The sequence below is a fragment of the Ascaphus truei genome, chromosome 7, assembly GCF_040206685.1.
Source record: "Ascaphus truei isolate aAscTru1 chromosome 7, aAscTru1.hap1, whole genome shotgun sequence".
Taxonomy (NCBI): Eukaryota; Metazoa; Chordata; class Amphibia; order Anura; family Ascaphidae; genus Ascaphus; species Ascaphus truei.
The window spans coordinates 112,134,194-112,155,129 of record NC_134489.1 but is presented as its reverse complement, the minus strand read 5'-3'; the positions used below and the strand labels follow the sequence as shown (position 1 = coordinate 112,155,129).

The 20,936-nt window shown below is 50.1% G+C and overlaps 1 protein-coding gene across 1 annotated transcript in view; it reads left to right on the top strand.

Moving 5' to 3' along the window:
- DTX3L (deltex E3 ubiquitin ligase 3L) overlaps positions 1 to 20,936 on the top strand; it is a 37,286-nt gene that overhangs the window by 7,279 nt on the left and 9,071 nt on the right. The window contains exons 2-4 of the mRNA XM_075609927.1: positions 13,233 to 13,831; positions 14,487 to 15,941; positions 18,722 to 18,939. Coding sequence (XP_075466042.1) covers positions 13,233 to 13,831; positions 14,487 to 15,941; positions 18,722 to 18,939 — 2,272 coding nt within the window. The remainder of the gene's footprint in view (positions 1 to 13,232; positions 13,832 to 14,486; positions 15,942 to 18,721; positions 18,940 to 20,936) is intronic.

Here is a 20,936-nt window from a genome sequence, read left to right as displayed (position 1 = left end):
ACCAGCCCAGAGGAAGAGGGAGATGCAGGAACGATGGTTTCAGATATGTCAGCATAATATAGAGCCTATGGGGCCTGGGATATTATCTGACCCCGTGGACACAGATGAGCCCCTGTCATGGGTGTTGCCAGGGAGGGCAGGGAACGCAGAGCTGACTAGGAGCAGCCGGGCCGAGAGGGCTATTATAGCCAAGTACAAACACTCGCATGGCCTGGAATACCCATACGTCCCTGAGCCCCTCATGGAGGGAGACATTGAGTTTAAGATGGGTTCCACTGCTGAGGATACGGGATATGGCACTGATGAGGAGGAAGGATCAGGGGAAGAAGATTGGGATCCTGGTGGGTTAGATGAGAAGTGTCGCGCAAAGGGTTACAGCATTGCTGCTTTAAGCCCAGTGGACCATGCTGTGCGCAAGCCACCGTAAGAGGGTATGGTAGTACCAGTAATGGATACTCCAGCAGGGAGTAATCCTGGTTGTGACACATCTACGTTAGGATGTATCTGTTACTATGTATGATGAAGATATGTACTGTAATGTTGTGACTAATTATGTGTATTTTCCATTTTACAGTGCTTCCTGAAGAAAGGTACTTCAAATTTAGGTCCCAGCCGGGGACGGTGGGATTCACCGGGGAGAGAATGTAACCATGCTGTAAAATGGCTGCAGTCATCTCTCCTGCTGACAGTAATGCCTGGTAAGTTATGGGCATGCCAGCAGTTATCATGGAGGTTTGCCCTCACACCCTGGTGAGGTGTCATATGTCCCATAGGAAGTGACAACATGCTGTGTGTCCACAGTTAGTGACATCAGAGATGTGCCTGTTCCTAGGTGATATAAGACACAGCACTGTCTAAAGTTAGTTGAGTTCCTGTTGCTGTGCTGCCTCTGTTCAGTTTGAGGCACATGGAGGTCTGCAACATTGTTGCAGTAGTCTGATGCAGAGCTGTGAGTCTGGCAGCACAAGGCAGACAGAGAAAAGCTGTTGGAGGCTGATGTAAGAGCTATGAGACAAGGAGCAAGTCTGAGTGCAGGCTTGGGAGGAGACAGCTTATAAGACTGTGACCAGGGACCTGGCACAGGGACTATCTCCCTAAAGGGGAGATAGGGAACCCACCAATTAAGGGAAGAGATACCTTTCAAAGGGAAGTGCGGTGAACATGGGAGGCTGAATACACCCCATTGTGGAGGGCAGCTGGCCCACCGTACTAATAAAGATGTTCCTGATTAACAACACTCTCGTGTGCAAGTGTGGAGTTATTGCACAGAGAGAAGCACCACAGAGGAGTTCCTCATCAGACTCATACCCAAGCGGACGCCGGGATCCTGATGAGGTGGAGGCGCTGCACTGGATATAGGTAGGACCCAGCACACTACCTCAGGTGCCTGTCTGGGCGGGCAATCCCCACACACCATCATGCGGGAGACTCAGGAGTCCTGTTGCCAACAGGTGCACCACCAGACACGACCATGTAATGGGGACTGGTTAGACCACAGGGGCCAATATATATATAGAAAATATTTATATTTATATTTATATATAGAAAAAACAAAACAGAGAGCGCACGCCCCATAGTGTAACACTGTGACATTTAATGTTGGGGAAGGGTGGATGGAGGGATTAAAAACACTCACAAGGTTAAAATGAATATAAAGCAATTTGTGATATATAATCACTACCAGGCATGTCCAAACTGCAGCAGGGAGTCCAAAATTCGCTGGATATGGTCACTCAAACAGCGCTGTCCCTCCGGTTCACTGTCCCTTTGATAAAGTTGCATTTGTTGCGACGAAACGCGTCAGGGACGTAACCTACGACACTACGTCATCACGTTGTGTGCCCCTTTACGGCCGGGGAGCACATGCAGTGAATTCAAGGCCAAACTCTGATACCAAATGACTTTGGAGGATTTCGAGTGAACCGGAGGGACAGCGCTGTTTGAGTGACCCATTCCAGCGAATCCTGGACTCCCTGCTGCAGTTTGGACATGCCTGGTGGTGATTATATATCACAAATTGCTTTATATTCATTTTAACCTTGTGAGTGTTTTTAATCCCTCCATCCACCCTTCCCCAACATTAAATGTCACAGTGTTACACTGTGGGGCGTGCGCTCTCTGTTTTGTTTTTTCTATAGATTCTGCTGTGGAGCTGGTTACTCCATGTGAGAGCTGCCGTTGACCCCTGGGATCTGTACATTTGTTCTGGTGCCATTTGTCAGGACTTTACACAGGTTTTGGACATTGGACTTTTGACTTTTTATATTTCATATGTTATCTTGTGTTATCCTTATGATTGTTCTAGTTTAATGCTGCTTGCTGCACACTATTAATTGTTATATTATTTTAGTTCAACTATATATTCACATTTATTGTCATTATTGGTACACTAATATTCACCTTTTGGCGCTACTTTTTTCTTTTTTATATATCTACTATATATTTCTGAAAGTGTCCTATGTGTCCGGGTCTGTATGTGTCTCCCTGTGCCCCTCCCCGTGTCCCTAGCGGCAATCTCATTGGACCTTGGGCCAGGCCAATGAGATTGCTCCCTTGGGCCGCCCGCCCCCGCACACCTCTCATTGGCCTGAGGCGGAGTGAAGGGCACACACACACACACACATCACTATACACACACATCACTATACACACACATCACTATACACACACATCACTATACACACACACACACATCACTATACACACACACATCACTATACACACACACACCACTATACACACACACACACACACACACACACATCACTATACACACACACACACACACACACACACACACACATCACTATACACACACACACACACACATCACTATACACACACACACACACATCACTAAACACACACAACCCCCCCCCCCCCCACACACACACACACACGGGGGGGGGGTGTTACATACATTAGCGGGGCTCACAGTGTTAGCAGCACATCTCCCGCTCTCTTCCCCACCGGTCCCGGAGGCTCCGCCTCTTCCTGTTTCCCGCGCTTTCACCCCCCCCCCCTCCACGTGGGAGCTGCCGGATGGGTGAGTGAGCGGCCTTCACCTCCCCTCACCCCCCTTCACCTTCCCTCACTCACTTCCCCTCCACCCCCCCCCCCGGCGCCGCTACAGTCAGCGGGGGAGCGGAGTGAGCGCGCGCGCGCCAGGGACACAGCGGGGGAGCGCCCACAACACGCTGAGTCCCCCTCAGCTCCACGTGGGAGCTGCCGGACGGGTGAGGGAGCTGCCGGACGGGTGAGGGAGCTGCCGGACGGGTGAGTGAGCGGCCTTCACCTCCCCTCACCCCCCTTCACCTCCCCTCCACCTCCCCCCCCTTCACCTCCCCTCCACACCTCCCCTCCTCCCCTTCACCTCCACCCCTCCCCTTCACCTCCCCTCCACCCCTCCCCTTCACCTCCCCTCCACCCCCCCTTCACCTCCCCTCCTCCACCCCCCTTCACCTCACCTCCACGCCCCCTTCACCTCCCCTCCGCCCCCCCCTTCACCTCCCCTCACCATCCCCCACCACCCCCCCCCTCACCACCCATCCTCCACCACCCCCCCCCTCACCACCCATCCTCCTCACCTCCCCTCCGACCTCCCCTCCGCCCCCCTTCACCTCCCCTCACCACCCCCCACCACCCCTCCGACCTCACCTCCCCTCCTTCAACGCCTTTCGTCCGCCCTCCTGCCTCTGCCTTTCGCCCACCCGCACTTCTGCCTTTCACCCGCCCACTGCTCACACCCCTGCGCCACACAGCCGCCGCACGCACTCAACAGACACCCGCCTCACTCAACACACACCCGCCGCCTCTCACCCACCCCACACACTCGACACACACCTGCCGCATCCTGCCCCTACGCAATAATATCACTGACCAGCTGTCACCCGCACTCGCCACACACCCGCCGCCTCACACCCTAGCAGGACCCCGACCCACAGCCAGCACTCACTACCCATGCGCCACCCGTACTGAACACCCACCTGCCGCCTCACACACGCTCACACCCTAGCAGGACACACGCCTCACATTTTCACATCACTTATGTCACCAAAATATACATTGTACTGTGGTGTGTTTACAATAAACCATTTTTATACAACATCGTATTACATTTTCTTCCATCTTTCTTTTCAACATTATTATCCAAACTTTACAACAAATAGTCACCTATTGTTCCACCATTTATAAATAATACTACCTATTACGCATTTACATCCCGGGCAACGCCGGGTCTCTCAGCTAGTATATATATATAATATATATGTCACACTAAATACAATTTTTTTTTTGACTACTTTCTGGAGTGCTGCCTCTGATATTCGGTCAAACGGTATCGTATAGCTTATTTGATTTATATAGGATTTGCACCTACCAATATCTACCTGACGGAGTGCCTTGTTCTCACTTATCCACTATGTGTGTGTGTGTGTGTGTGTGTGTGTGTGTGTGTGTGTGTGTGTGTGTGTGTGTGTGTGTGTGTGTGTGTGTGTGTGTGTGTGTGTGTGTGTGTGTGATATATATATATATATATATATATATATATATATGTGTGTATATATATGTATATATATACCATAATACTGAGTTAAGTTATGGTGAGTAAAAAAAGTGACAAAAACCCTCTACAGGAAAGCAAATATGCAAATACAACTGTATGCTCATCTGCATGTCTTAGTGGTTTTCTGGGTATGCACCTTAACCCTGGCTGTGCTCAAAGCTGTGACCATGCAGCAAGCTTAAGCCTATAGGGAATCATGTTAAAAATGGTTTTTGAGGCAAAAAGTGACACTGTGTGCTCATTTGCATGTCATTTCCCAGAATCCCTTGCTGCAGTGGAAGTGCTGTATGCTGGGTGATGATGGGGAAAGGCGGGGTTGCAGACCTGCCTAAGACATGCAGATGAGCATACAGTTGTATTTGCATATATATATATATATATATATATATATATATATATTTACAGTTGCTATATATATATATATATATATATATATATATATATATATATATATATATATATATATATATATATATATATATATATATATATATATATTTAGCGAGCTTTCGAGATACACTGATCTCTTCTTCCGGCGATGTTACAATGAATGAAGCAACAAAAAACGGTTTTTACTTTAAAACAGTGTCTCTTGGAATGTGATCTGTGATTGAAGCCTTTCCCTCCCCCTGTGCAATATGCGTTTTATGACTTAAGGTGTTAAATGGTCCCTCAATGTAAGTGATGTAAGAGTGTGTGTATGTAAATATACATTTGTAAAGCGCTCACAGAGTATACAGCACTTTACAAAAGGTGTGTGTGGAGTGGACGTGTATATAGTTGTGTGGGTAGGTGTAGAAATGTAAGAGGGTGTTGCATTACTGTAAGAATATCTACACACAATGTGGTCCCTATTGGTATATAGGGATGGAATTACATTGTACATATGTATGTGTAAGAGACAGCTGTGTGTGCATTCATATAGCGCAGTATGTATAGTCATGGCCTTTAGCACTCATGGGCAGAGAGTTCACTTGTGTCAGTAATGACTCATGAAACTTCGGTCTCGGTTTATGCCACCGCTAAGTGTCCCGAACAGTTACATATATTTGTATTCATGCAACCGTCTCTCTTTCGGTGTTTTAAGATTACCTTTGAGTATGGCCACCCTCAGATCGTTCATCTTATGGCCAGAGTCAGAGAAATGTTCGCCGACAGGACTGTCGCTTGTTCCGCGTGTGATGCTGTGGCGATGCAGATTCATTCTCTTGTTTAGCCCCTGTCCTGTCTCACCTATGTAGTAGCAGCCCTCTAGGCATTTCATGCACATGATGAGGTACACGATATTGCTGGAGGAACAGGTGAAACTTCCTCTGATTTTGTACTCCAGATTCCTGTGTGGTATTTGTATTGTGCCCGCTGTGTGGAGAATTGTGCAGGTTTTGCATCTTGCGTCCTGGCATGGTCTTGTCCCGCAATCAATTGTATTGTTGGATACTTTACTGTAAAGAATCCGCTCCGCAGTTTACTGGTTGCCTTACCTTGTAGACAAGTGCAGTCCTGGAGCACCTCTCCTGATGTTTGCTGCAGCCTGGTTTCACTCACCAAAGCAATACACACTCCCTCTGGTATCTATTGCAGCTGTGCAGCCTATCACTGCAGCCTAGACTTGCATTCACTCATTGGAGCAGTACCTTCACACCCACCTCCGGGGATTGGCCCGCTGGCCTTTAAGTACTGTCTTCCCATAATGCTCCCTGCTGAGCATAGTCCTTCCTGGATGTCACTATCTGTTCTGCCACAAGCCCTCGCTTGTTCCTGTCTCTCATGCTGAAGCGGAGTATTCTCCTTGTTGTCTGCAGCTCCTTGTTTCCTGTGACCAGCTGCTATATTCACGCAGCGGTCCACTCCTGTTCTCCTGTGCTGAAGCAGAGGTTTCGTCCCTGCGTCCTTCAGCCTCCTGGATTCCTGCACTGAAGCGGAGTTTTCGTCCCTGTGTCCTTCAGTCTCCTGGATTCCTGCACTGAAGCGGAGGTTTCCTTGTGTATCTACAGCTTCCTGGTTCCTGGGGCCTACTCTTTCCCTAATCTAGAGAGGCCGTGTCCTGGTTCCTGCGCTGAGACAGAGGATTCCCTAGCCCGCTCAGGACTCTTGCGCTGTAGCACTGGTGCACCCGTGCAGCAAAGCGGTGTGCTACTCTGGTCTGCCTACCATCTCCTGTGACCAGTACCATGGGCCATGGTCGCCGCTCGCGCAGAGGCCAACCCCGCGCTCCTAAGCTGAAGCGGGGCTCTCCTGACTACCTGTTGCCGAACTCTTGCCTGAACAATGTTTATCCTGATGTCTCCTGTCCTGACCCTGGCTTGTACAACGACGATGCCGTCTTCTCCAATCCTGATCCTGCGACATATGACTACGAACTGCGCAATCCGGATCAGCCTGCGCGGTCTCAGGTCGGTGCTTTTACAACCCCACCTCAGCCTCGCGGTCCGACCCTGGTTTGTGGCGAGCAGAACCCTGACAGTATGCTCGGCCGCACAAACTCGGACCGCCCTGTGGTGAGGGTTGGTAAGTTTCTGTCTGAAAGCCTGTCCCAGCCTGTAAACCAGTCCCAGTGTGAATACCAGTTTCTATGTGAGATAATACCCCTGATTGAAGATCTGATTGTGTTTGTAGGTTTAACCCCTTTGCAAAACAAATGCCGTAATGATCTCATGATGAAGGTTTACCGCCTCCGGGACTTAAAACAATCGCTGGCCGCTTGTATTTGCTTTCCTGGTTACCCTTTAACTTGGGAAAATGTGTACCCTTTAGAATTGGACGACGCCCAAAAAGAACTCTCTTCCCTGGCCTTGTCTTTAGACATTTATATAGCAAAAGAGGACCCTCTCCTCATGTTGGCTGATGCCCAAAAAACACTCCATATCCTTTCCATGACATTGGACATTTGCATAAAGGAACAGGATCCTCCCCTCGCCAGCTTCGCTGCCGCTTGGCTGTATCCCTGGTCTACCACGGATCCTTGCCCTGAGTGTATGGCCGGGTTCCCTGACACCAATGATATGTTTTCGTTAACCCCTGCCGATCAGTCCTGTGAGGTCCCCCTGGAGAATACATATGTTGCTCTACCCAACACTAATGTTCTTGAATCAGAGAATAAGTTCATTAGTTCTCCTATTTCTAGCTCAGAAGTCCTTTCTCTAGGTCTTGAGGGTTTTCCAGCTTTAACCCCTGCCGAGCAGTCCTGTGAGGTTCCCCTGGAGAATACATATGTTTCACTAGCCAACACTAAGGTTCTACTATCAGAGAATAAGTCCCTTTGTTCCCCTATTTCTAACTCCGAATCTGTCACTCCAGCTCTTGAGGGTTTTCCAGCTTTAACCTCTGCTAGGCAGTCCTGTGCGCTTTCCCCGTCAGAGAAAGAATCCCTAAGTTCTGTTCCCAGGGTTATTTCTGTATTAACCTCTGTGGGGCAGCTCTCTGAGTTTCCTTTGGTAAATCCCTGTTCTCTGTCAGCCATGGTCACGCCCCTAGCTTCAGACGAGAGATTCCTGGTCTCTCCTAATACAGAGAGAAGATTACCTAAGTTTTACTCTCATGCATTGTCTGCATTAACCCCTGTAAATTCTTGCTGCCTCCAAGTTAATGCCTTCGTTTTAGCCTCAGAGAATGAGTCCACAAGTCAGACAGCAGAGGTTGCATTGAGGGATTCCCATAACCGTACGGAGTCCCTAGATATTCTTTGCTATAAATCCCCTGCTTCAGCTCAAGTTTCCGCAGTTTCGTCTCCGGAGACTTTGGCTAAAGTTCTGGTTCCTGATAAATGTATTCAGGAGTCAGGTTTTTCCCTAAGCTTGCTCGCAGAGTTCCTTCTCCCGGGTGTTTCGCTGAACCAGCCTGTCGCCCACATAGCGGTGATCCCTGCTTCAGCGCATAGTTCCCACATTATGGAGTCTGCAGTAATTTCTGGTTTCCCAGACATTCCCTACCAAATACCTACTTCAGAGACCAGTACAGTTATGATTCACCCCGTGTACTGTCTGAGTTCTCCTCCTCTTTAAGCTTAGGGTTAAAAGCATACAGTAGTCTGTATGTCCCTCCTGGGGTTCATATTATGTTCCCAGGAATGTTTGCTGACGCACGGTTTTCTCCCAAAAGTGACGCTTTTTCATATAGATTAGTAAAAAGCTTGCACACTGTTTCCCTTTTCGCTGAATTGTGTCTTACTACTTTTGAGACTCTGAGAGGTAATGATTCTCCTTCTGATTCTGAAGCTCTTCCTACAAGGAGTATCCTGATTGGGGGTCCCCCTGATTTCTCTGTCCAGGCTAATTCTCCAGGGATCAGCATATCTGTGGTCACTCCCTTAGTACTGTCTGAGGTCACCATGCATATATTACAAGTCCTGGGGTTTAAATCTGAGCTGTTTAGCTGTCCTGCCTTTGCTGAAACCCAGTCCCTCAGTACTGTGTCTAAACATGCCCCAGCAAACATGGGGTTACTCTGGGAAGAAATTAAAACTCCTGTCTTAAAGGGTATTTTTTCTCACATGTCCAGCAAATCTAGAACCTCAGTAATTGTTTCTAAGTCACTTATCAATACATCTGATTTTTTCTCTAATCAAACCCAGACACCCTCACTATCGGTTAGGAGTCCTGTGATCAGAGATTTTGCACTAGAAAACACACCAATTCATGTTTTTGTCAGGTTAGGTACCCCTGTGGTTAGGGCCATTGCAGTTTTAGAGAAGACTCTTTGTACTCCTAAGGTGCCTGTCATTAAGAGTTTTCATAGTTCATACTTGCTGCTTGTTGATTCTCAGGGCCCTGTCACTGAGGTACAGACTTCAGCTTCTGATGTTAGCGTCCCTCCCACCACTACCCTGGCTCTGCCTTTTTCTCAAGCTACTGATTTGAAGATCCCAAGGACTATTCCTGATTCACTGACAATATTATCTCCCAATGAAGATTTCCCAGTATTGGAGTGCTCTACTGTTGTTTGCTTCTCTGCTCCTGCTAAACCATGGTTTTGTCCCTCGGAATTTTCGGTTGCCCCTGTTATTTCCTCTCAGTTGGGAATACTCTGTACGTATCCCAAGATTTCGGTCCCTATGCCTGGTTTACTGCTTGCCTTGTCACCTTCCATACCAATACCGGGAGATGCTTCCAACCAGCCTATACCCTTACTAACCATTACCTGGGAGCCTTCTAGAGGAAAAAATCCTCGCAAATTCCAACATGCAGTGGTCAGCCAAGACTTTTTCTGTTACAAAGTTCCTCCTGGTGTATTCGATCAACTATCAGGGCCGCTGATCCTAGATTCAGGTTCCTTTATTAAAGACTGGGCTTTCAGTGGGGGTTCTTATACCGTTTCTGCTCTGGAACTCTCTGGTTCTTCACAGCCCTGGATTTCCAAGACATTTTGCGAGGCGAGCCATGTACCAAGGATGTTTCTTCCATCAATCTCATATCCTAGAACTGTACTCACCAAGGAACTGCTCGTTTACGGATCTCCTTTCCACCTAAAGAACTTTAGGGACAACTCGATGTCTCCGAGACCCATGGATGGTCCTGTCTGGCCGCAGTTTTCACCGTGGGGTGGGGGTACACTAAGGAGTAACCACGAGTCTCTGGACCACGACTCTACCCCCAATCCTAGACGGTTCAGCAACAATTCCCGGTCAGCCAACTCTATGTGTGCTCATGTTCGCCCGGAGGTCTCGCGTGAAGGGGGGGGTACTGTAAGGAATCCGCTCCGCAGTTTACTGGTTGCCTTACCTTGTAGACAAGTGCAGTCCTGGAGCACCTCTCCTGATGTTTGCTGCAGCCTGGTTTCACTCACCAAAGCAATACACACTCCCTCTGGTATCTATTGCAGCTGTGCAGCCTATCACTGCAGCCTAGACTTGCATTCACTCATTGGAGCAGTACCTTCACACCCACCTCCGGGGATTGGCCCGCTGGCCTTTAAGTACTGTCTTCCCATAATGCTCCCTGCCGAGCATAGTCCTTCCTGGATGTCACTATCTGTTCTGCCACAAGCCCTCGCTTGTTCCTGTCTCTCATGCTGAAGCGGAGTATTCTCCTTGTTGTCTGCAGCTCCTTGTTTCCTGTGACCAGCTGCTATATTCACGCAGCGGTCCACTCCTGTTCTCCTGTGCTGAAGCAGAGGTTTCGTCCCTGCGTCCTTCAGCCTCCTGGATTCCTGCACTGAAGCGGAGTTTTCGTCCCTGTGTCCTTCAGTCTCCTGGATTCCTGCACTGAAGCGGAGGTTTCCTTGTGTATCTACAGCTTCCTGGTTCCTGGGGCCTACTCTTTCCCTAATCTAGAGAGGCCGTGTCCTGGTTCCTGCGCTGAGACAGAGGATTCCCTAGCCCGCTCAGGACTCTTGCGCTGTAGCACTGGTGCACCCGTGCAGCAAAGCGGTGTGCTACTCTGGTCTGCCTACCATCTCCTGTGACCAGTACCATGGGCCATGGTCGCCGCTCGCGCAGAGGCCAACCCCGCGCTCCTAAGCTGAAGCGGGGCTCTCCTGACTACCTGTTGCCGAACTCTTGCCTGAACAATGTTTATCCTGATGTCTCCTGTCCTGACCCTGGCTTGTACAACGACGACGCTGTCTTCTCCAATCCTGATCCTGCGACATATGACTACGAACTGCGCAATCCGGATCAGCCTGCGCGGTCTCAGGTCGGTGCTTTTACAACCCCACCTCAGCCTCGCGGTCCGACCCTGGTTTGTGGCGAGCAGAACCCTGACATTTACTTCTCACTATCATTTTCTTGAGATTAGGGGGTTGTCTGTATGATAATAAGGGTGCTTCAGGGAAGACCTGTTGCAGTCTTGTATCTTCCTGGAGAATGGGTTGCAGTTCCCTGGCGACCTTGCGTTGGGCTTCTAGGTGTGGGTTATATGTGACCACCAAAGGTACCCTGTCGCTTGTCTCTTTCTGTCTGTATTCAAGGAGATAACTTCTTAGTATTCTGGATTTGCTGGTCTACAATTCTGTGGTTATATCCACGGTTTATGAAATCCGATCTCAAGGCTGTAATCCGCTGGCCTCTGTCTGCTGTATCGGAGCATATCCGGTTGTATCGTATGGCTTGACTGTAGATGGTTGCATGCTTAGTGTGTGTCAGGTAGAAGCTGTTGACCCTCAAGTAGCTGGCTCTGTCTGTAGGTTTGCGGTATACAGAAGTCTGTAGTTGGTTGTTCTTTATAGTAATGGTGGTGTCTAGGACCTATACTTCGTCTGGGGAATGAGTGTGTTTGAGGTTGATGATTGGGTGGAACGTATTGAAGTTCTCATGGAACTGAGGAGGTCCTGTTCACCAGAGGTCCAAATCAGGAGGATGTCATCGATGTAGCGAAGGTATGTAAGGGGTTTCAAGTGACAGGTGGAAAGAAAGTCACTTTCCGGTTTTGCGCAGAACAGATTGGCATACTGTGGCGCCATCCGAGTACCCATAGCGGTCCCGGTTGTCTGGAGGTATGTGTCATTTCCAAATGTGAAGTAGTTATGGGTCAGAATAAATTCAATGCATTTAGTCGCTGTCTCTGTGAGTGGCTCCTGAGGTCCCAGAAAGTATCTGCAGGCTGAGATCCCATCCTCGTGGGGGATGTTAGTGTAAAGTGACTCTAAATCCATGGTTGCTAGTAGTGTTCCTGTTGGGAGGGGGCCAATGGCATTCAGTTTGTTTAGCAGGTCGGTGGTATCCTGGATATATCTGGGTGTGTTCCTGACAAGTGGTTTGAGAATGCCCTCCACCCAGCCAGAAATATTCTCGGTAAGTGTGCCAGATCCAGAGATAATAGGGCACCCAGGGTTACCCTCTTTGTTAATTTTAGGGAGCATGTAGAATGTGCCAGGTTTTGGGTTAGCTGGTATCAGGTCCAGAATTTGTTCTCTTGTGCGGATCGGGAGTGTTTTAATGATCCTGTTGAGTTCTTTCATGTATTTTTTAGTTGGATCCTCCTGCAGTTGGGTGTAATACTTTGCATCAGAGTTGTCTGTGCTCTTCCCGCAGGTAGTCTGTGGTGTTCATTATGACCACTGGTCCTCCCTTGTCCGCAGGTTTGATTGTTATGTTGTGGTTGGCCTTTATACACAGATCACATTCCAAGAGATACTGTTTTAAAGTAAAAACCCTTTTTTTGGCTTCATTCATTGTAACACCGCGGGAAGAAGAGATCAGAGTATCTCGAAACTCGCACAAATAAAAGCATTTCGTTAGCCACAGAACGGTATCGTCTATTCATTTTTGATTATTAAGCTCGACTAACATGGTACATATATATGTATATATATATATATATATATATATATATATGTATGTGTGTGTATATGTATATGTATGTGTGTGTGTGGCTGTCACTGCTCAGCGCCCCCTCCCCTGCAAAACCGAGGGCTGTCACTGCGCAGCGCCCCCTTCCCCAGCAAAACCGAGGGCTGTCACTGCGCAGAGCCCACTCCCCTGCAAAACCGAGGGCTGTCACTGCGCAGAGCCCACTCCCCTGCAAAACCGAGGGCGGTCACTGTGCAGCGCCCACTCCCCTGCAAAACCGAGGGCTGTCACTGCGCAGCGCCCACTCCCCTGCAAGGCTGAGGGCCGTCACGGTCGCACTGCTCAGAGCTCACGCCGAGGCTGCGATCTGTAACAAGCACGGTGTCTGGGAGGTTAACACAAATAAGACATCTTTAATTGGTATGTTTCCTTTTGTATAAACAGATAAGGCGCGTGTGCTGTATAAAAAAGATCATTTACTCGACGGCAAGCCCCATGAATTGAAAATTACGATTCTTGAAGACCCCAGTTCATGCGAACGAGATGAGAACCAGAACAAACCCAATGTCACCCGGGATAGTGTTATCGGATTGTCCCTTCGGGCGGAGGAATGTTCGGGAGCCGGTCGCTCTCACCACACACACCAGAGTCCACAATATCTAGAGAAGGACGGGGACTCATCGGAGGCCAAATCCCGGGAATATCAAGAGAATGTTTCTCCTAACAAAAGCGACGTTACAATTCCATCCTCAGAGAAGAACAAGGAACCTCAGCCACGTAATACAACCCGTGACTTCTCTCCTGAGAATCCTCCGCCACGTAATACAACCCGTGACTTCTCTCCTGAGAATCCTCAGCCACGTAATACAACCCGTGACTTCTCTCCTGAGAATCCTCAGCCACGTAATACAACCCGTGACTTCTCTCCTGAGAATCCTCAGCCACGTAATACAACCCGTGACTTCTCTGCTGAGAATCCCAAGAGAACCCCAAACTGCAGGGATGGTGCAGAGTCTCTCTCCCAGAGGCGCCTCACAGCAGAGGTAAACGAAACTATGGCCGTGGCAAGGGTGAGCGCGCGCTCGCGACCGTGCGTGTGCGCATGATGTCACGCGCACCTTTGCTGCAGTGATTTGCGGCCTGGGTAGACACGATGGGGAGGCGTAACGGGGGCTTGCCGGAGGCGCGTCCGTGACGTCACAGAGCTGGCTTGCCGTGATTGGGTGAACTGCCCACGTGACCCGGCTGTTGCGCCGCAGAATCAAATGTATTTGATTCTTTGTGCGCCGTACACCCCATCGCGCTGGCGCATGCGCGGTCTATGGCCGCGATCGTTGCCTTAAGCATTTTGATGGCACCGCGCACGCGGTTGCTCGCGTGGTCGTGCTGAGCATGGACGCGGCGTTTAACAACCTTTATACTACTAGTAACAGTCTCGCTTTTCCGCTTCTCTCTTCTTCCCACTTCTTCCCAAAGTTAATTTTCCTCCCTTCTTTATCTCTTCTCTTTATACAATGTAGCTATTCATTGGTTGGCCTAGCATCTCATTAACACCTAAAATGTAACCTTTATAATGTTGTGGGGAATACAGACGTATGTCCCGGTACTAATCTATTCGCTGTCACAGAAGCGAGCAGTATAGTTTCTAACAGCCCCGCTCTTTGTCTGATGTATGATTTGGGGTTTTGTTTCTTGCAGATCTTCCCGTCTGTGACAGCGGCTTTAAATACTGAAGTGTTCAGCAAGAAGCAGAGAGAGGGGATAAGGACCGCATTTCCAAATCTCCGAGTGACAAAGGAATCGGCAAACGGCATCGAGGAGGTAACTGGGACCTTCCAAGACATAGCGGGAGTGAACAGGTACCTGCAGGAGCAGCCGATGGAAAGTGAAGAAAACGGGGCATATTCGTCCTCTGACAAGAAGAGCCCCCCACAGGAAGATAAAAATACTATGTATGTCTCATCGGCTTTGTATGATTATTTTAATGAAATTTACACACACGAGGTTGATCAAATAAAACATCAATGTAATGTGGATATCGAAAGCTTTGAAATAGCTCAAGGAAGCACCGGTATAAACCTTATTCCTCTGAAGGAGAATTCCTGCATTGAAAAAGCCAAACAGCTTATTACTGATACGATTCGGAGAATAACTTCGGATTGGACCCAGAAAGTTGTGACTTTACCACAGACAATACCAGCAAAAGAAATCAAACAGCGCGTGAAGGCGCGCTTTAGTAAAACATTGGTACGAGTAGAAGGCGATAAAGTGACCCTTCAGGGTCCTGAAGGCGAGTTGTCTCAGGCCAAGACTTTCTTGGAAGAGGGCCAGATTAGCTCGGCCGTGCCGCAGAGGGCGGTGATGATCTCCGCTCCTGGGCTGAAGGTTAGCGTGGCCATGGATGCTCGTCACCTGGATATCTTAAAGAAGCTAAAATCCAGAGAAATAAAAGAGATAGAGCAGAAATACGCGGTGACGGTGGAAGAGGGACGCGCGGAGGCAGCGAATGTGCAGGTCACGTTCAGAGCCAGCGATGGACCCCCCGACCTCAGAGTTCATGCCTCTCGGAGCTTTCTCAGTCTGCTGCAGAAGACTATAACCAACATCGATAAGAAATCCATCAATGTGGGGCAGGGATTTCAGGAGGCACGTCTTGCTTTGTTTAATGAAAAGCTGAAGATGGAAGATATAGAAATAATGATTGAATATTCCAAGGGCAGCCTGGTCCTGATCGGGTCCCCAAACCAGGTGCTCGCTGCTGAAAATATACTCAATAAACTCTTTCAGGTAAAGGGAGCCGAGCCTGTCCGAGGAGCGGAGGGAGACACAGAGGAACCGATGGACACCAGCGATTCCTCCTCCCCCAAGGCAAACAGGGGATCTGAGGAAGAGGAGGATAAGTGTCCCATTTGCCTGGACAAGCCCAAAAATAAGCAGGTCCTAGATAAATGTAAGCATGTATTGTGTGCTGAGTGTTGGCAACAAGCTAAGAAGCACAAACCAGTGTGCCCCGTGTGTAACGTCTCGTACGGAGTGGTTACAGGAAATCAGCCAGATGGACGCATGACAGATATTGCGAATCAAACTAAACTCCCCGGCTATAACTGCGGCACCATACGGATTGATTATAGTATCCCGGGCGGTACTCAGGGGGTGAGTATGGACATGTCAAATCCATCGGCAACTAATCGCATTTAATAAAAGGGGTCGCACTCAATTCAGAGGCGTCTCACTAATTAGAAAGCAGTCTCGCTCGTTAGGAAGTTACTCTGTCATGCACTCTTCATCATTTACTAATTAACAGCGAGAGTCATTGGAAGTCAGAATTATTCCACTAAAATATACTTGTATTGGTCACACGCACCTCCCTCCTCTTTAATACTAAACGTACGCAGTAACGGGAGTACTAAAGCACAGGTATCAGGTCAAATGTGTCGCTTGTTCAGTATGTGGTGTAACTTTTATTAGTCTTTTTGCAGAGATTATTAATGAATGTTTTTTAGAAAGGAGCGTGAGAAACGATCACGTCTCTGATTATCTCACACGGTAACCGCTCATGATTTTAGTTTTCCATCAGTGATCAGAAAAATGTGTATATTCAGCATGTCCATGTAACGTGTAACCACAGCCCATGTGATGGGACACACTACTGTACCGGGCAATAGGAATACACACAGACACACACTTATTTATAAACATGCACACAAACAGCCAATCAGGCATTGTTCTCCTCTGAGGAAAGTCTGGGGATTTAGATGAGCCCCCCGGGAACCGTTCCCCGCCTCCTGACTGTGCCGCCATGTTTAGGATTCTTTTTGGCTCTCGGTTTAGAGGAATATGCTTTCTTGTATTGCTGTGATATCCCAGGACGCACTGCGGCTGTTACCTATAGTAGTACTGGCTCTGTGTGCTGGCCTTTTTATTCCTATGGATCCCTGCCCAGCCTGCTGTGCCCAGGCTTTGATGATTGGGTGAGGTTAGAGGTCATTAGGGGCAGATACATGTAGTAACTGGTCACTCCAAGTAGGATTTTTTGGCCTCTATTCTTCCGTTTGTAGCTTCAAAGACAGAATCGTCCAGGAGGAAATAAGGTGGTAACGATCCACGGAATAATCCACGGAATAGTCACTAAAACACAGACATAGGATACTGCACACAGCGACACACACACACACACACAGCGACACACAGACATAGGATACTGCACACACCGACGGACACAGCGACACACAGCAACACACACACACACAGCGACACAGACACACACAGCGACACAGACACACACACACACACAGCGACACAGACACACACAGCGACACACACACACACAGCGACACACAGCCATAGGATACTGCACACACAGACGCACACAGCAACACACAGACATAGGATACTGCACACAGCAACACACACACACACACAGCAACACACACACACAGCGACACACACACATAGGATACTGCACACACCGACGCACACAGCAACACACACACAGCAACACACACACACACAGCGACACACAGCGACACACACACACAGCGACACACAGACATAGGATACTGCACACACCGACTGACACAGCAACACACACACAGCGACACACACACACAGGATACTGCACACACACCGACGCACACAGCAGCACACAGACATAGGATACTGCACACAGCGACACACACACACAGCAACACACAGACATAGGATACTGCACAGACCGACACACACACACACACACACAGCGACACACAGACATAGGATACTGCACACACCGACACACACACACAGCGACACACACACAGCAACACACAGACATAGGATACTGCACACACACCGACGCACACAGCAGCACACAGACATATGATACTGCACACAGCGACACACACACACAGCGACACCCAGACATAGTATACTGCACACACTGACACACACAGCGACACACAGACCTAGGATACTGCACACACCGACACACACACACACAGCGACACCAACACACACAGCGACACACAGACATAGGATACTGCACACACCGACACACACACAGAGACACTAACACACACAACAACACACAGACATATGATACTGCTCCTACAGCCAAATAAATATAAACGTATAAATAAGGTGATTGTGAAAAATGACACACTCGCCAGATACACACAGACACACTCCCAGATACACACAGACACACAGACACACTCCCAGATACACACAGACACACAGACACACTCGCCAGATACACACAGACACACTCCCAGACACACACACACACAGACACACTCCCAGATACACACAGACACACAGACACACTCCCAGATACACACAGACACACAGACACACTCGCCAGATACACACAGACACACTCCCAGATACACACAGACACACAGACACACTCGCCAGATACACACAGACACACAGGCACACTCCCAGATACACACAGACACACTCCCAGATACACACAGACACACAGACACACTCCCAGATACACACAGACACACAGACACACTCGCCAGATACACACAGACACACAGACACACTCCCAGAGACACACAGACACACACACACACTCCCAGATACACACAGACACACAGACACACTCCCAGATACACACAGACACACTCCCAGATACACACAGACACACAGACACACTCGCCAGATACACACAGACACACAGACACACTCCCAGATACACACAGACACACATGAATTTATATATACTCGTGGAGGTAGTAGCGCTGCAAACTTAACAGATTGGTATATTCTTTACGGTGTAGTTCTACTCGGCATTGCTGTATCCTGCAGTATGGTAATGTTCAGCTGTGGGAGGCCCAGTAATACATTGCTCCTCTCTCCATTCTGTTCAGGCTTCTTCGTAATTTAATTGTGTTTGTTTTTTGCTAACCTTCTTACTGTTTTTATCTTATTTTGGGATCATTCAGGCAAATCACCCGCATCCCGGCAAGCGTTTCTCTGGCACTACCCGTACTGCCTATTTACCTGATAACACAGAGGGGCGACACATTCTGCGGCTTCTCAGAAAAGCCTTTGATCAAAGACTGGTCTTCACAGTGGGAGACTCGCGTACCACTGGGACGAGTGACACGGTCACATGGAACGACATTCACCATAAAACCAGCACGCACGGCGGTCCCTCCAGGTGAGAGCGCTTGTTTTGTACCTTATCTGAAAGTGTTACTGAGCAAAGTTCATACTCACGGAGTGACAGACAGCGGCGGATTCCGAAGTCGCCCCTAGGCCCTTACATGTGCCCGCCGCCTCCTTCCTGCCGCCTTTCTCCTCCTTCCAATTCGCAGCGTCAAATGACAGTGCGGACATCACCAAACTGACCTAACACGGCGTCGTGATGTCATTTGACGCTGCGAATCGGAAGGAAGAGGAGGGCGGCAGGAAGGAGACAGCAAGGAGGCGCCCGGCATATGTAAGTGACTTCCCATCAGGCCCGAGAGTGCGGCAAATGTATATGGGGCAGACATTTTTACCGCCCCCACATTTTGACGCCCTAGGCTCGGGCCTACTGGGAAGTGACAGCATCTGTATCCAGCTGAGGAGAGGTTAGTGTGAAATTAACCCTTATGCTGCTGAAATGGCTTATATCCGTACTTACAGTACATTGATCCAGAGGAAGCGAACACAAACCCCAGTGACAATCATCCAATGATAGCCCATCAGTGGCGGGTTTCCCATTAGACCCGATAAGCCAGGGCTCAGGGCGGCAAAAATGTCCACCCCCAGACACAGAGGCCGCGCTCTCTGGCCTGATGGAAAGTTACCTACCTGCTGCTGCCTCCGCCTTCTTTCTGCAGCGTCAAATTACGCTGCGACGTCACACGGCGCCTTGTTGCCATGGCAAAACGCTATGACATCGCATTGACGCTGTGATTTCAAAGAAGAGGGAGGGCGGCAGCACGGAGGAGGCTCCAGGTAAGTGCCACGGGGCGGCAGCATGGAGGCGGCTCCAGGTAAGTGCCACGGGGCGGCAGCACGGAGGAGGCTCCAGGTAAGTGCCACGGGGCGGCAGCACGGAGGAGGCTCCAGGTAAGTGCCACGGGGCGGCAGCACGGAGGAGGCTCCAGGTAAGTGCCACGGGGCGGCAGCACGGAGGAGGCGGCTCCAGGTAAGTGCTACGGGGCGGCAGCACGGAGGAGGCGGCTCCAGGTAAGTGCCACGGGGCGGCAGCACGGAGGAGGCTCCAGGTAAGTGCCACGGGGCGGCAGCACGGAGGAGGCGGCTCCAGGTAAGTGCCACGGGGCGGCAGCACGGAGGAGGCAGCTCCAGGTAAGTGCCACGGGGCGGCAGCACGGAGGAGGCGGCTCCAGATAAGTGCCATGGGGCGGCAGCACGGAGGAGGCTGCTCCAGGTAAGTGCCACGGGGCGGCAGCACGGAGGAGGCGGCTCCAGGTAAGTGCCATGGGGCGGCAGCACGGAGGAGGCGGCTCCAGCTAAGTGCCATGGGGCAGCAGCACGGAGGAGGCGGCTCCAGGTAAGTGCCACGGGCGGCAGCACGTAGGAGGCTGCTGCTCCAGGTAAGTGCCACGGGGCGGCAGCACGGAGGAGGAGGCTCCAGTTAAGTGCCACGGGGCGGCAGCACGGAGGAGGCTCCAGGTAAGTGCCATGGGGCGGCAGCACGGAGGAGGCGGCTGCTCCAGGTAAGTGCCACGGGGCGGCAGCACGGGGTAGGAGGCTCCAGGTAAGTGCCACGGGGCGGCAGCACGGAGGAGGCGGCTCCAGGTAAGTGCCACGGGGCGGCAGCACGGAGGAGGTGGCTCCAGGTAAGTGCCACGGGCCGGCAGCACGGAGGAGGCAGCTCCAGGTAAGTGCCATGGGGTGGCAGCACGGAAGAGGCGGCTCCAGGTAAGTGCCATGGGGTGGCAGCACGGAAGAGGCGGCTCCAAGTAAGTGCCATGGGGTGGCAGCACGGAAGAGGCGGCTCCAGGTAAGTGCCATGGGGTGGCAGCACCCATGTATACTTATTTGGTATGTCCCTGTAACTCACTCCCCCAGTCCCTATCTGCAGGGCTGGGAGGATACGCCCCTTACCCACCTATCCCTGTGTAAGGGGTAACTCACTCCCCCCGTCCCTATCTGCAGGGCTGGGGGATATGCCCCTTACCCACCTATCCCTGTGTAAGGGAT